General features: G+C 35.5%; 1 protein-coding gene and 1 pseudogene across 1 annotated transcript in view; one reads left to right on the top strand and one right to left on the bottom strand.

Annotated features, from left to right (window-relative positions):
- Positions 1 to 16522, top strand: part of LOC149803939 (plexin-A1-like) — a 444256-nt gene that overhangs the window by 389291 nt on the left and 38443 nt on the right. The window contains exon 18 of the mRNA XM_089953750.1: positions 6320 to 6413. Coding sequence (XP_089809876.1) covers positions 6320 to 6413 — 94 coding nt within the window. The remainder of the gene's footprint in view (positions 1 to 6319; positions 6414 to 16522) is intronic.
- On the bottom strand, positions 8437 to 14563 carry LOC149803940 (uncharacterized; annotated as a pseudogene).

Raw genomic sequence — 16522 nt, 5'->3', positions numbered from 1 at the left:
TCAAACTTGCTGCTTCACCTGTATCTTTGTTATGGAAACCATTCATCCCAGTCACATCAGATGTAAGATAGGAAAACCAGGCAAAAGGGTTCTTTTACATTCAAAGTGTCTTACAGATTTCAACCTTATGCAAGCAGACGACAGCCGAAACAGTTTAGGAGGCATCCTTACAGGGTAGTAAAGAGACAAAGTTTCTCTACTCCTTAGCCTCCTGTCTCCCGCTGTTGATTTAACACTCCCACCGATAGTCTACTTTACACTCCTGGAATTGGACCAAATTTTGCAGCAAAACAACTGAGTGTTCCGGGAAATTTTGGAGGAGCTTTGGATTTTGTATATCCCATTCCCTCATCTTTCTTCCTCTGTAACTTTAACTGGTATGCCGTCAAATTGGGAGGACAAAAGTTCTTCAGCAGGAGATACAGCAATCATCGGCAAAGGGGCAGTGGAGCCACAATTTCCAGGTTCCATTCATGTCTGATCCATTTCAAAAAAGTGAACTGCAAGTTGAGGTCGATGAGAGACATCAATTGCTTCAACAAATTTATTCTTACCCCGAGGTTCAGTATATAGATAGCGACATCTATACATTTCAAGATCCAAAGAGACATTTTATGCCATCAGTCTCGCTCTCACAGATGCTTACTGTTATGTAGTGATATGACTGAAAAATTGTTAAAGCTACGTTAAAAATCCAAATCACACACACACACACACATGTCCCTATTCATCTGCATTCACTAACGTTTCTTTGGTTTCCTTACCTGGATGAGTTTACCAATTCTGAGTCCTTCTTTTCAGTCGAAAATCAGTTCCTTGGTCTTTACCACAATATTGATTGCATCGTCACCCTGTTCCAGTTGACTTCATCAACAGCAATGGGGTCATATTGGGACAATTTTCTTCAAACACTTATGCTAATTTTTTTGTCCTCCTTAGAGGCAGAATCAGTCTCTTTTACCTTTTGAATCATCTCAGTTTTCTTATGAATTGGGTAAACTTTAACTTACACCAAGCCCAGTGTTTTGTCTACCTGAGTATGGAGGTTATAACCAACCTCAGTCATCTTTGTCTTAATCATGTCTGCGTCATGTGGATTGTCGAATTAGTACAGTCGTTTCCAACAGGACAGGAATTTCAGCAACAGAGTTCTTGTAACTCCTCAGGTTATTCAATGCAGCAACATATTTGATCATATTGTGCTACTTTATTTGCTCATATTGCAAATGACGTTCCTGGCTGAAAGGCACCCTTTTTCAGTCCAGTGAATCAAAACGTCTATATCACGAAAGATGTACAATGATTCCTGTATCAGTGATGCAACCACAGTTGCCTAACGACAGGAATTACTCTGGAGAAGCCCCAAACAGAAGTGGCGTTACATACAGATGCCAGTACATACAGTTGGGGACCCCACTTGTTGCTAGGTTTCGAATATAGTCAACATCAAATAGGGACAGGGATAACTGTCTAGTCGCATCAACCATCATATGAAAGCTGTTACAAATGACTTTCATTTCTATAAGTACAGACTGTAAAAGAAGTCAGTCCTGATTATGTAAGACTGTTCTGTAGTGGTTAATTACCTGCTCAAACAGGGGAAAACCAAATCGCCTGACCTATGCATGCTGGTTAGGTACTTTCTTCATCAGTGCTGCCAGCTTCAGATCAACATAATAATCAGACATATTCCCAGCAGACTGAGTCATGTCCAGGCTGACATTCTCCCCATATTGGGTCAGGTTATCCTTACAGAATGGTTACTTCATCTATCAGATTGGGGGCATCTGATGACCGACCTTTTGCATCAAGGTGGAACCACAAATGGACAGCTTTGTCCCACAGATTCTGGACCCTAAATATTGCTCCTTGAATGCACTGTCAATCAGCTGGGAGGGGTTATAGCATTTGCCTACCCCCTTCAGTGTTAGTGTCGAAAATAGTGCAGGAAATATAAACTTCAAATCACTTACCCTTTCTATTGTACGTGTATGTGTGTAAGTGTTTAGTAGTGTCTATGAACACTTTCTACACTTGTTTGTGATCCACTGAAGTATTATTTTTGAGCGTGTGTGTGTCTATTTCATCACCAGAGACAGAGACAGCAGGGGGGTTCTTGTTGTATACATTAGGGAAGATGTAAATGTAAAAAGGCGACTTGACTTGGAGTCACATGAAATTGAGAGTATCTGGGTGGAAATTTTTCAAAATAATGCAAAATCTTTCCTAGCTGGTTTCATTTATAGACCACCTTCCTCCAAAGCATTTTGGAATGATAACTTTTTGAAACAAATAGAAAATGTTCTAGCACAGGAGAAAGAAACATATATACTCGGAGATATAAATAAGGACCTTCTCAGTACTCAAATAAGGAACAACTGGATGGAATTTATTGAATCATTAGGCCTAGACCAGCTGGTAAATGAGCCTACAAGGGTAACAGAAAAATCAAGCACTCTTATTGATCACATTTATACTAACCTACCAGACAATGTGGCTTGTGTTAATGTACCGAATGTTGGTCTTAGTGACCACTATCCTACTTTTTTGACAAGAAAGGTTAAATGCAAGAAAAATAAGAAAAATACACATAAAACAATCACTTACAGATCGTTCAAAACTTTTAATGAAGAACAATTTCTCAATGACCTATATAAAGTTCCATGGAGTATGATCCAAAATTTGGATGACATAGATGAAGCCATGAGGGTGTGGACTGACTTATTTATGGATGTTGTATCTAAGCATGCACCACTGAAAGTACATCGAGTAAAGACTGATATTCAACCTAATTGGCTTACTACTGAAATCCTAGATGCTATGAAAACACGAGACAAATTCAAGGCTATGGAAAACCATGCACAATATAAAGTATGGAGAAATAAAATAACAAGTATGATCAAAAAAGCTAAAAAAACTTATTATCAATCATTGCTTGAAAACAAAAAGAGCAACACAAACTCCATTTGGAAAGTCTTCAATGAACTCGCTGTAAGAACGCACAAAAAACAGACAAATAAAATTCACTCACTTCTGGTAAATGACACCATAGTCACTGATGAAACTGACATTGCAAATGTTTTCAATGATTTTTTCATCAACATTACCACAAAGTTAAAAGAGCCAGTGATAGAAAACAACTTTAATGAACTGAAAAAGTTCTGCAGCAGTAAAATCTCAAAGGAGGTATGTTTCTCTATCCCACCAGTGTCAAAAAACTTTGTTAAAAAATGTCTCAGTGAACTTGATACCAAGAAAGCTACATGACTTGATCAGATTGGTCCACGACTCATTAAATCTTCTGCCTTTGCTATTGTAGATAGCATAACATTCATAATTAATTTAAGTATTGCAACCTCATCTGTCCCCAAAATATGGAAAACTGCAAAAGTAACTCCTATTCACAAATCTGGTTCTAAGGATGATGCTGATAACTACCGACCAATTTCAATACTACCAAACTTGTCAAAATTGATTGAAAAACATGTCCATGACTCATTCATGTCATATTTAACCAAACACTTGCTGTTACACCCTAATCAATCAGGCTTTAGACAAAACCATTCCTGTGAGACTGCCTTGATCTCCCTAACTGATAAATGGCTTCAAGCACTTGACCAAGGTAGAATAATAGGAACTGTATTTGTAGATTTCAGGAAAGCTTTTGACATGGTGGATCATGAAATCCTTTTGAAGAAACTGAAAATCTACCAGTGTGATGAAAGAACAATTAGATGGTTTACTTCATACTTAAATGAGAGAACACAACATGTTTACATAAATAATGTTCTGTCTGAACCTGAAACAATTAGATATGGAGTACCACAAGGCTCAATTCTAGGTCCATTACTATTCATTTTATTTATTAATGACCTACCACTTTTACTAAGAGACTCAATATCATCTACAGATCTCTATGCAGATGACACAACATTGTCAGACATCCAAAACACAAAGCATGAGCTCGAAATTTCTTTACAGAATGCACAAAACAAACTGGATAACTGGTGCACATGTAATGGCATGGTGGTAAATACTGGTAAAACTAAAATATTACTTATCTCAACACGGCAAAGAAGGACAAATCTTGATAGTGATGAACTATGTCTGACATGGAAGGATACAAATCTGCAAATAGTCTGTCATGATAGGCTACTTGGTGTTCTGGTAGATAATAACCTATCATGGACTGAACATATCAAACATATCAGTGAAAAAGTCAATTCAAGTTTATGGCTTCTCAGTAGGATAAGACATTTTCTCCCTGAAAGGCACAGGAAACTATTTTATAACAGTTACATACAACCCTATTTGGACTACTGTAGTACAGTATGGGGTAATTCAAATGATAAAAACATAGCAAAGCTGGCACATCTTCAAAAAAGAGCATTTGGGCTAATATCAATCCAGAAAGAAAGCAAGGAAAGTTTAGCTGGTAGGTTAAAAATATTACCTATTAAAGACCGAATCTGTTTGAGAAAAGCCAAATTAATGTACAGGATATCTCAGAATAGTGCTCCTGAATATTTACAATCACTATTCCAGTATAGGCTACCTGGTAATACTCCCCACCTGCGATTCATGTCTACCAAACAGTATAAAATTCCCAAACCAAATAAGGAGTTATTTTAAAAAAGTTTCCAATACTCTGGAACTCTGCTCTGGAATAGTATTCCAGCTGAGATTAGAAATGCCCACTCTATTTCCTTCTTCCAAACCCAGTATATCCAGTGGCTTCAGAGATGCAGCTTAAATAAATGAATTCCTTTGTATGAGGGCCTCAAGGTAGATTAGTTTTTAGCTAATTGTGTTACCCTCTTTAAATAAGGTCATTATTATTATTATTATCACCTTCTTTTACATCCTACCACTCTTTTTTGCTTGTGTATTTTATATGCATGTCAATATAGCTTTCAGGTATAAACACTCCTACCATTTTCGTTGAATTGAATTTTGTACGTTTGTATTGTCAACAGAAAACCATTTATGTATAGTACGGTGCGTGATTGTAGATGGATAATAGTGAGTGTATCTCAATTTTAATAAATAAGGAAAGGTTGGATTGAAGGGTGTGTGTTTGGATCAAAATCAAAATGCAATTGTTGGATGGTAAATTTGGTGTGTTGCATTGTAATCATAAATCGGTTGCTGGATAGCAAGGGTGTGGGTTGGATTGTAAAAATATGTGCTGGATTGTAGCTGACAATGTTAACATTGCAATTTTCCCTTGTCTTTAGAATGAGCCATCTGACCCCAGTTTCTAAGATAGTCTAGGGACAATATAAATCCTATGAAAATTCCATGTCCCAGAATGCCCCATCGGACCCAGAATTTCTGGAGACAACAAAAATCCTCTTGTTAAATTCCCTCGTCCAATGTGTGACCAATGGCCCAAAATTTATGGAACAAGATCAGTCCTATTTTAAATTCCCCTTGTCCCGAGAGTGACCGACCCATGTAAACGTATGGACAATTTTAACATATGATTTTCCCTTGTCCCTAGAGCAATCTGTTATGTAAACCTATTGGCTAATGTTACATTTTCCGTTGCCTCCCAACATCCCTATACTGCTACTCGTTTTGGAGGTTTAACATGACATACAAACGAAATTACATCAAGTATTGAAACACAAAATCACACACTTCGTTCCCCATCTAGAGGTCTAATTACATACTGAACTGAAAAATTCTTTTTCAACAAGTTATTAGTTTGAAAAAACACCTACATTAAATATGTATCATTTATTTTTAGTGATGTTTCTTATTTAAATTTGTTTTTGTTTGACAGCATGTGTCCAATACACCAGTGATCTAAAAGTAAAATGTAGCTCATTTTTAGCGTAAACATCAAGGAAAATATGTCACACACTAGCAATTACCATATAATTATATTGAAGGTATTTATTATTAAGGTCTGTGATCATCATTATATACAAATCGGAATGTCAAGTTTTAGTGAAGTTTTAGTTTGAGTTTAGGGTTGATTATATCTCAATTTTGAAATATGTATGACTAAACCTAAGCCCTAATTCGATGTTTTATAAATTTTGACACAGGTCAATATTGTACATCCCTTCTTGTCTCAGTGCATGCAATTGTATTATTGATTATTTTGTCTTAAAAATGTATCTGTAATTATTACAGGTGTATATACACATTGAAAATGTTTAGTCTATCAACATTTATTCCAGCACATATAAATGTGCAAAAAGTTGTGGATGAATTTTGCTGACTGATATTCTGCAAACATATTCATCGATCTCTTGTGTTATATTTTGACAAAAATGAGTACCAACTAAAGATTGTGTGTATATTACAGTGGAGGGATTCTGATTGATGTAAGAGGTACACATCTGAACATAATTCAGGAGCCCAAAATGGTTCTCTGGTATGGTGACAAAAGATTTGAAGGGGTAAGTTTCATTAATGAACCAGTCCAGAGTATAAAATGGTGACACATGTCCATCGAAAATGAACAGTTTAGTAGCTTTATCGGTTTATACAGTCTTGTTGTTGCTGAACAGGAAGTCATATCATCATGAGATTTTCCCCAGATTCATATAAATTCTAGTTGGCCCTAAATTAGAATGGTGCTCTCAGGACATCAGATATGGCTACCACAGGTACCCTTTTGAATCTCTTATTATCATTACTCCAAATGAATGGAATGGTCACTTTCACGTGAGAATTTTGCCAAATGAATCTTAATGATGTCAGATTGGTACTAAATGACAATGTTGACCATTTGACATCCAATATGTCCACCCCATCATCCATCTTGAAAATCTTGTTGCTACTCATACTGAACCAAAGTCATCTTGAGATGGGGTTTTCTCTGGAAGACGTATCTTCATCATGGTAGCCATCTTGAAAGTCTTTTATCACAATTGTTGGTAGAGCTGGGTACCACAAACAAATTTTGTACCACGGTATAACACGATATTTTGGAACAGACTGCGATACGTACCATGGTATACTTCAGTAATATTAGGGCCCAACAATTTATTATTGTGGGGAAGGGGCCTGTCACTTTTTGTTTAAATTCCATCAGTCAGTATCTGAAAAAATTATCTTGCTCTATTTATAGCAAACTAACACCAAATTATATCCAGTATATTATTTTGAAAAAAATATTAATCATCTTGAGATAAAGGAACATTAAAATATTTGAGCTCAAAAGAAAATCGCAACCTCAATACACCCCGATAATTAAATGGTGAGTATGTTGAATGAATATGATATATGCATGTTAGTTGTTGTGTGAGTTGCTATCTGAAGCTGTAACTAAAGTATGGTGATCAAGCTTACAATATAGCTGATACTGTGAAAGACATCATGCTAACCTTAGAGAGCATATTTATAAGAATAAGAAATACGAAATTTGATTTGATCAACTTTGTGAAAGAACAGATGGAGCCCCTTCATTGTAAGGGGAGTTTTAAATTTATTGAGCTGAGAGAGCATAGCACTTGAACAAGTACATCAGGTGAGACAAAATAAAATAACTAACGTAGTAAGGCAGTTAAATAAGGCAGCTGATTTCTAGCCTGCGCCAAAATAGTAATACAGATGAAAGGAGGCCGCCGCACCCTTGTATGTCCCCAGTGCCATTGACAGCATCAGGATCGCCACTCGAATTGGCTAGGGCAAATCCATTTAACACATACACCAATTTCAAAGGGTTTACAGTGTAAGTACATTTTGAAGTGTTTATTTTCCATGCCTAATTAATTTGATTTAATTCATTAGAGTCTCAAACGACACTTCTAACGATTGTGTAAAGGGACTTGAATATATATTAGGTATGATGTCATTGAATCCTGAAACGTTTCTGAGAGAGAGAAAGAGAGAGAGAGAGAGAGAGAGAGAGAGAGAGATTATTACATTGTCTGTCATCAATCCTGGCTTTTCCTCTGCATTCTAGCCGTATACAACATGTTAAAACATCTTTTATATTGGTGAACATACAACTCTTTAACTTGGTGAAGATTTTATTCTGAGTCTTCCATCTGTTTATATTTGGGCCGCAATTAAAAATATCTTTGTTTCCCCTTACCCTACCCAACAATTTGAAGTTGGGTAGGTAGGTAGGCTAATAATTTTTTTTTCTCATGAAATTCATGACACTATAAACTGACCCATAGGAAACAGAAAAACGATAAATTCAACTTTAATAATAATACTGAAATACAGTAACTCATGAACTGAAATACAGTAACTTGTGAACAAGTTTAAAATGTTTTATAGACTAGATTAGTTTTTGATAAGGGCTATTCCAATAAAAATACTTCCTGCAGGCATTGGCCAGGGTACCAATTTAACAGATTTACTCAAATTTTGAAACATATATTAAATGAGAGTAATATCAATGAAATATAAAGATACACATGTAAAGGTGCAAGAAGTGTTTTTTTCCGAGTTTTTGAGGAGTGTTGGGTTAAGGTAGATATTTGCTGGAATAACCCTTAGTATTTTTTCTGACTAGGTCAAATGTATAAAAATGTTTTAAAATAATTAATAAAAGTATTTTAAAAGTCTTGAGTATTCTTTCTGACTAGTATCATTGGGTTCAATATATAATGAGACTTAACATATTTGCAAGACCTGTCAAAATGCACAAATATAAAGTTAGACATTGAATAGTGTCTCAAATATGCAGAAACATGTCAATAAAGTAATGTCAGAACACTAAATACATGTAGAAATCTAACTAACAAAAAAGAAACAAACAATGCAAAACATCATTTTAAATGTCACTAAGAGCTGCTGGTTAGTTTTTAACTGGGTTTCGTTTTGGAATGTCCTTTCCAGATGCTAAACATTGCTGGCACACTGGTAGAACAGTACGGAATCTTCCAGTCATTTCCTGGGATTTTTCTGCTCCTATGGCTCCACAATGAGCACAAATATCTGGTCTGCCAATGTTGCTGGCATAGTATGGGAATTCAATGTGTACAGCACAAGACAATTGTAGTCTTACAAACACTTTTCCCTGTAGGATGTCTCCTAAAATATATTAAATAGAACACCAATTATCCAAAATTGAACTTTAATGTCCGAAGGTGACTAGACATGATACACAACAAATAGCATATAGAACCTGAAACTAAATCTGTAAATAATTATCTTTATAAACACAGAGAAACTAGTATAAAAAGATAAATGAGCAACTTGGACTTCACTAAAAATTGGGAGCATGGACCAGGAAACAGGAATACTTGTAAAATAATATTCACATTAAAATTTTAGTGCAATGGCTAGTACTAAGAGAAAATCACAGTTAAAAAAAGCAATATCTGACATGAAAGAGCATTAAAAACTATCTGGGCTCTCTGACAGTGTCAGACATGATTCTAAATCAAGGTAAGAGTCAAACCGCATTCAGTATGTGAAGAGTGTATAGGTATATTTTTGAATAAAGTATTAAGGACTTGGATAAAAGTATAAAATATTAAATCATTAGAACTTACCATCAGGTGTGATAACAGAACCACAAGTATAGTCGTATTTCTCCAAAGTATGTGTCAAAGCTCTCTGGTCTCTTGCTGTTAGTTTCGTCTTAGCGTATATGCATCATGGTTTTAGACACTCACAGCAGTTAACAGTTTGTCTAACATTCTGTCCCACAAGAATACTGTTTTTACAACCCTGTAAAAAGAAACACAAATATCATCACTTGTGTTTTAAGTGTTGTGTAGTGACATGCCCTCTATTTTGTAACTTATTATGTTACAAGGGGTTCTATTAAAGTTGCAGTTTCTTAAATAACTTTTTTATATACATGTGTTGTTATTATTGCACAATTTATAACTGTTAAATCAATACTTTATAAAACTTCTATATTTTAATAAGATTTATGAACATCCTTACCTGTTGTTCTTGTGCCACAGCAGCTACAGTTTGCTTTAAACTAGACGGCCTGTCCTTATCTGTAGTTTCTTTACCAAGCAGTTCATCAAATGGCTTGTAATGCTGTCCAGTTATGTCTAATATGGGGTCTGGTAACCACGCCCATTCCCTCTCTGGAGTAGGACAGCAACCCTCATCATGACATCTTCTGATCTGAAAGGAGTAATGGCGTTCACGGCAGTGATCAGCTGTAATAAAATACCAAGAGACATGAAAATCTTTTATTTAATAGAAAGGGCTGACATGCAGGGACATTTAACACATCACTTTTGAAAATGAGCCAATAAGTTTAAACTAAGGATTAAATTATGTTTGAGTTATGTTTCATATGAAGAAAAAATGAGAAAATGCACAATGAACGGGTTCCTGGCATAATGTTTAAGAGTAGTGCCCTGGGCCATTAAATTAATATTTCAAAATAATTCCTGTCGACTTACAAAGACAATTTGTATGCAATGTTATTCTATTTTTAAAATTTGTGTATATCTGTAAATAAATCATGATTTATCTGTCAATGTTGAGTTTTTATAATGTAGAAGTCTAACAAATCAGGAGAGCTGCATGTCCACTTTCAGTTTGGAATTATAAAATGCTCTGACACTCACCCTTGAAATTACGGACAGACTGACAAGATATTGCAACTTCAACCCTGGCACTTTCTGAGTGTCGCAAGCAATAAAAATGTTCTGTAGATCTCTGTACTTACCAATAAATTTTTTCAGCTGTGTTGCATGGCTAAGTTGCTGCTGCTGATACTTTCCAACTTTGATGGCAGGGTCTATAAGGGTCACTTCAGCTTCAGCCATTTCAACATCAGCATCCTCTGCTGCTTTAAATACTTTGAAAGACTTTTCCTTAAGTTGGACTCTCTCTGTTCTTGAGGACAGGGTTTTGATCATAGGTTGAACTGACTGTAGCCATTCTGTTTTAATTTGATTGTTTTTTCCAGCTTTTGTTCTGATTTCATTCATACTTCCGCATGTTTTCAGAATTGTTTCTACATCAGATGAGGCAAGCTCTCGTGCAAGTGCAGTGTTTTGGAAGGCAATGTTGAGAAGTGACATAATCCGCTCAGCCGGATTAGTCCAAGAGTGACCTGGTGCAGTTCTGCAGGCAACTAAGAATTCTAACCGGAGTCTTCTGAATAAAACAATCAATGACAACTTTACTGCTCCATATGTGACCCGATGGTCAGGACCACCATCTGTGTACATAAATAAAGCTGGTTTGTTCTCATTTTTAGCTTTCAGAATAGTTTCAAGCTCTACTATGTGACGGAAGGGGGTGCTTGCCTGGAAGATACTATCTTTGAATGTAACCGAGACTTGTCCCCTGTAGAATGTTTCTGTTGCATCACCTGGAATATCTACATCAAGTACGACAGAAGGAGTAAGTGAGCCTTTGCTCTGCACATCATGATCAAGACAGGAAAGTACTGAATTCATCGGAACTATGGATTTCTTCCCTCTTACCCCTGTTGAGGTGAAGAGATCAGGTTCTCCAAAGTCCAGCTTAGACTTGTCGTCCATACACACAAAATTACTAATGTCTCTAAATTGTGTTGCATATGCTCTACAATATTTAAAAAGAGCTGAACAGTAGTGATCATCTTGGTGTTGTGCACGAAGTTGCCTGGTCTGTACTTTCAATCTAATAGGTACTCTACCTTTGTATAACTTGGCTACATTTTGATGTGCATTTTTTGGAACAAATGCTAGTAGGACTGATGACTCACTGGGAATATTGGTTCCTTCTGGTACTTTACTTTTCACCTGCTCTATCATATCCCTAACAGACAAAAAACGTGAAATATGCTCTGTATTGTGTCTCCTCTCATCTGCAGCAACCATGTCCTGAATCTCCTTTTCAAGGGTCTGAAAAAATACATCGAAAGTGTCATTAGGTCTACCCTTATTTAAGTGACGTAAATCTACCACAAGATCAGGATCAATCCCCAAAACAGAAAGACGTACTCGGTTATCTATTTCCTTATTTTGATCTGCTGAAGCATCATTTGTAAAGGTTGTGTAGATAGACCGCAAAATGTGTGGAGGTATAATGGTTCCAGCAATATTTCCGTAAGCATTGAAGAACTCCTGTCTCATTTGTCTTGTGTGATATTCAGGCAGTTTACTGCGTAAGCTGTGCAAAACTTGGTTGTCTCTCATAAACATTTCCGAAGAAGACATCCCATCTTCAGGAATTCTCCAGATAAAAGAAATCGCCCCAATCCCTCCACCAGGGTCGTACCTTAACATATGTACTGGTATGGTCAGACAAAGTTTCTCAAAATATCTAAATCGTTGTTCTGGCCCTTTAAATGGTTCATTTAAATGCAAATCTTCATCAAAGAAGAGAGGTTGAAACATTGCCATCTGAGATACCTGACCATCCAATCGACTGTAACATGGTAGGATTTCATCTTGTCTAGGACGATGTGCAATGGAGAGATTGGAATCAATCTGACGAACTGGATTCATTTGTAATTGTCGTGATATCTGTTTTTCATTTGCTTTTTCTAAATAATCTGCATAAGACTGTAAACATCCAGTTAAGGTTTCAATGTCACCTCTTATGGTCCAATGCTGTGTAAAAGGTCTTGAGATTAGCCTGAATAAACACTGGACTTGTAACTTCAGATCTTTTGCAGTAAGCTGTGGACGTTTTTGCTTCTTTCTTTTATAATCATTAGCACCATCAAACTTTAAAAACCTGTAAAAAAGGTAAGTTACAACAAAATTACTGAACAAGGATAATCAATCTCTGACAAATGTCACGGAAAAGTAAAGTAAGCAAAATGGAGGTTACTACATGTACATAATGGAGAAATTGACAACCGCAATGGTCCTGACTTTGTACAGGCTTAAATGAAACCGTGGAAGGTTGAACCAGATTTTATGGTGCTATAAAACCACCCTCTTCCATCGCAATATTAGGGTTGGGTAGCAACACAAAAGAAATAAAAAAGTCAAGTGTTCAACCAATTTTTTAAATCTTATGACATTGAACCTTTATTTTAATCAGCTTACCAAATATTAAAAAGTCTATGTCATATTTTCCTTTAACGTGAGATAGTATTGCTTGCTCAGTTTTATCATTGAAAATCAAAAAAAAAAAAAACTATGGACATTAAGACACTTACTATATTAAATTTCTCTAGAATTATGTGTTGCAGGAATGTTTGTAATAAATATACATTGAATAAAGATTAATCTTTTACTTCAATTTAATATTATCAAAGATAAACACCTCTCCGGGATGTGCTTGATTCTTGTCAGGTGGGCCGCTCTCTCTTCTATTGTGGACATGTTGCCACTTATGTACCACAAAGCATTTACTAGCACCAGGACTTGTTCAGATATACTCTGGTGGGACATGCTTCCAGGAAATTTGTCTCCACACTCTATCATATCTTTGACTATGCCGTTAAACAACTCATCTTTAGCTGAAAAAATGGAATAAAAAAAACCTTTCACTGAGATGGAATGGCCAGCTTTACTGATAGATAATATTAAATGAGATATGAGATGTGGAATAAGTGTACATGGCACACAAAAAACAGACAGCAGTCTTCAATGTGACACCAGTTACTGTTGGCTGTCTTGCAATCGTGCCCCATGGCAGATAAAATTCAAAACCTTGAATCTAATATCAACAAACGGATTTCATAATTAATAGACTTTAACACTGCCATATTCATTATGCACTGCAGGTATCAAAATAATGTTTTAATCATGTTTATGTATGTCTTTAATGTTTTTATTGTCTGCTTTTGTTTTGTATGTTATATATGTATAGTTTTTGCTATATTGTGTATGCTCTGTGTTTATTGTCGGTCAAAGCTTAAACATTTGTACTTGACAAACAGACTTTAAATATATTATTAGGAAGGCAGTAAAAATTCTAGAAAGATTGCAGTTGTCAGAGGGTGCATGAATTCATTTCTAATAACTGTCAGACAGATGTTTGAAAATAACATTATTTCATATAAAAAAAATTGTTTATACCAGTGAAACGCTCAGCATTTGTGTCCTTAAGTTGTGGTAGCTTTGTTGCCACGGAAGTAGACATTAAAACAGAAAAGGCAGTCCGTGCAGGTGGTGCTTGTTGATTTTCTGTACTAGTAGTAGTTGAGGAAACATCATCCAACCCAACACTTTCATCACGGGTCACCGTAAATGTAACATATTTCAGTCGCTGATTAAACTCTTTCACCACATGCAGACCTTCGTGAAGGTCTGGATGAAAAGTCATCGTTCCATCCAGTTTGTCTGATAAACTGACGTTCAGTACATCTGCTTTATGAGGGCGAAAGTCTGTATCATTGGTAATGTCGTGATATACATCATCCCATGTACACTCCGTAGAGTATTCTAGTATTCTGTTGTTACAAATTTTTTTCTTTGATTTCCCGCATTTCGCGATTACGCTTACACATATAATGAAATCTTCTTCGTATTTTCTTTTGCCGGTCATGATGCTTTTCCTATCTAATTTAAACACCTTGCAACAAACGTTTTTCGCGCGCTAGTGACATCGATTTTGTTGACTGCATGAAAATACGGATCGCACAACGAAACGAAACGAAAAAACGAACTTTTGAACAAAACGAAAAAAAAAAAAAATACTATCGCAAATTTTTCAAAAAATTTTTTTCAGTCGGCGGATTTTAAAAGGGTCGGTCGGGTAAGGGGAAACAAACTTAATTTTAATTTTGGCCTTGTTTAGGTTTGAATATATTTCATATGATATTTATGTAGCAAAGAGGAAATCTCAAGTGATTATCACTATCCTGACATTGACAAAATGGTTGCCCGGTTCTGCGAATCTAATTTTTTTCTTCATTAGCTTTGTAACTAGATTGTGCGAGACAAATTGGCTGATTCTCTTAACACCCTTACAACTTTAGTATCACTTTGTCTCACCTGACAGCCATTTTCATATTTTGTACTATTAGCTCAATAAATGTAATCCCCTCTTACAATGCAGGGGTAGCTTCTATTTGTTTCATAAGGTTGATCATTTGCCTATTATGTTTTGCACATCTGTCAATATTGTTTTCACATGGGTGTGTATTTCTTTACATTTTCTGTTGTAGCTTTGTTTCATTCTACTTTACTTTAACCAGGATCAGTTTGCTTCATTTTAATAATGTTTAATTCATGTTGCGCTTGTTTGTTTCATTTGTGTTTTGTTTATTTTTTTATTGACTGTTTCATTTGTGCCTACTTTGTTTTATATGAGTATTGATCTTATTTTAGATATTGTTGTTTCTTTTGGTATTATCATTGTTAAATTTGTGTTTTGTTTGTTTCTTTTGACATTTGCCTGTTTCCTTTGTACATCGTTTGTGTTTGCTTTTTAGTATTGATCTTATTGTCTGAATTTTAACATCTTTTTTATTTTAGAAACATACTTTTTATGTCAGGTTTTGGGGGTTTTAAATTTACGTATTTGGTTTTATTTTCATACTTCTGGCGGCTATTGCCTTCCATACCACAGCGTTGGCATATATGATACATGTCAAACATGTGATTAAAGTATTATAAATGTAATTATATTTGTAATATGCACCATAATTTGTGACAGGTACAATCATGTTGTAAAAAAAGGTAATTTGTTGTTGTAACAGGATAGACCTGAATGGAAGCTTGGATCGAATGACAACACAACACAATGTAATGAAAGCTGAAAATTTATAAAATGAATATATATATATATATATATATATATATATATATATATATATATATATATATATATATTGCAAATAGTGATTATTTCATGCTCCAAACATATGTCTCATTCAAATACTCTATCTAAACATTCACTAAAAATGATTAATGTATTCTCATGTATGACTAAGATTAAAATAATTTTATGTAACCTCATGGAATGAAAGTAGGATTCAAATAATCTTCTATGATGAAAGTGAGATTCAAATCTCCTGGAATGAAATTAAAGATTCAAATAATCTTATGGAATGAAAGTGAGATTCACATAATCTCATGTAATCAAAATGACTCAATTGTATTCAATTGAAACAACAACAATCAATTGAAACAAACATGACTCAGTCATTTTTACAGCTGTATGATTCATAAATATTTGTAAAACTTGCAAATGTGTCCACTGACCACACAGCTCTCCCGAATTGTTGGGTTGGCCCTCACTTGTATTGGCTGTACACACCCTTCATTGATCCACCATGCGCACAAGTTTACAAACTAGTGGTTTCGTCTTTGTATGGCCTTGATGGATACATCATCTTCCATAGACACAGAGACAGCCCGATATACCCGCACACACATACAGACAGACAGCACACAGTTTTCCTGAATTGGGTTGGCCCACTTGTGTTGGCTACACCCACCCTTCATGGATCCACCATGCACACAGACATATGTATAGACAGCTACAGACAGAAAAGGAACTTGCCTTAAATCCACAGGAGAGTGAGTATTAGTCAGGGCAAAATACCAGTGCATTCCAGGCTTTTAGTGACTCTCACTGCAAGCAATCTACAACAAGATACATGCTACTTCAGTTGCTTACCTAGAAAAACAATTATCCACCCTAGGTAACATTGTACGCATGTACAACGAAAATAATC

The sequence above is a fragment of the Sinohyriopsis cumingii genome, chromosome 3, assembly GCF_028554795.1.
Source record: "Sinohyriopsis cumingii isolate HCF-2022 chromosome 3, ASM2855479v2, whole genome shotgun sequence".
NCBI lineage: Eukaryota > Metazoa > Mollusca > Bivalvia > Unionida > Unionidae > Sinohyriopsis > Sinohyriopsis cumingii.
This window is presented reverse-complemented; position numbering and strand designations above follow the sequence as displayed.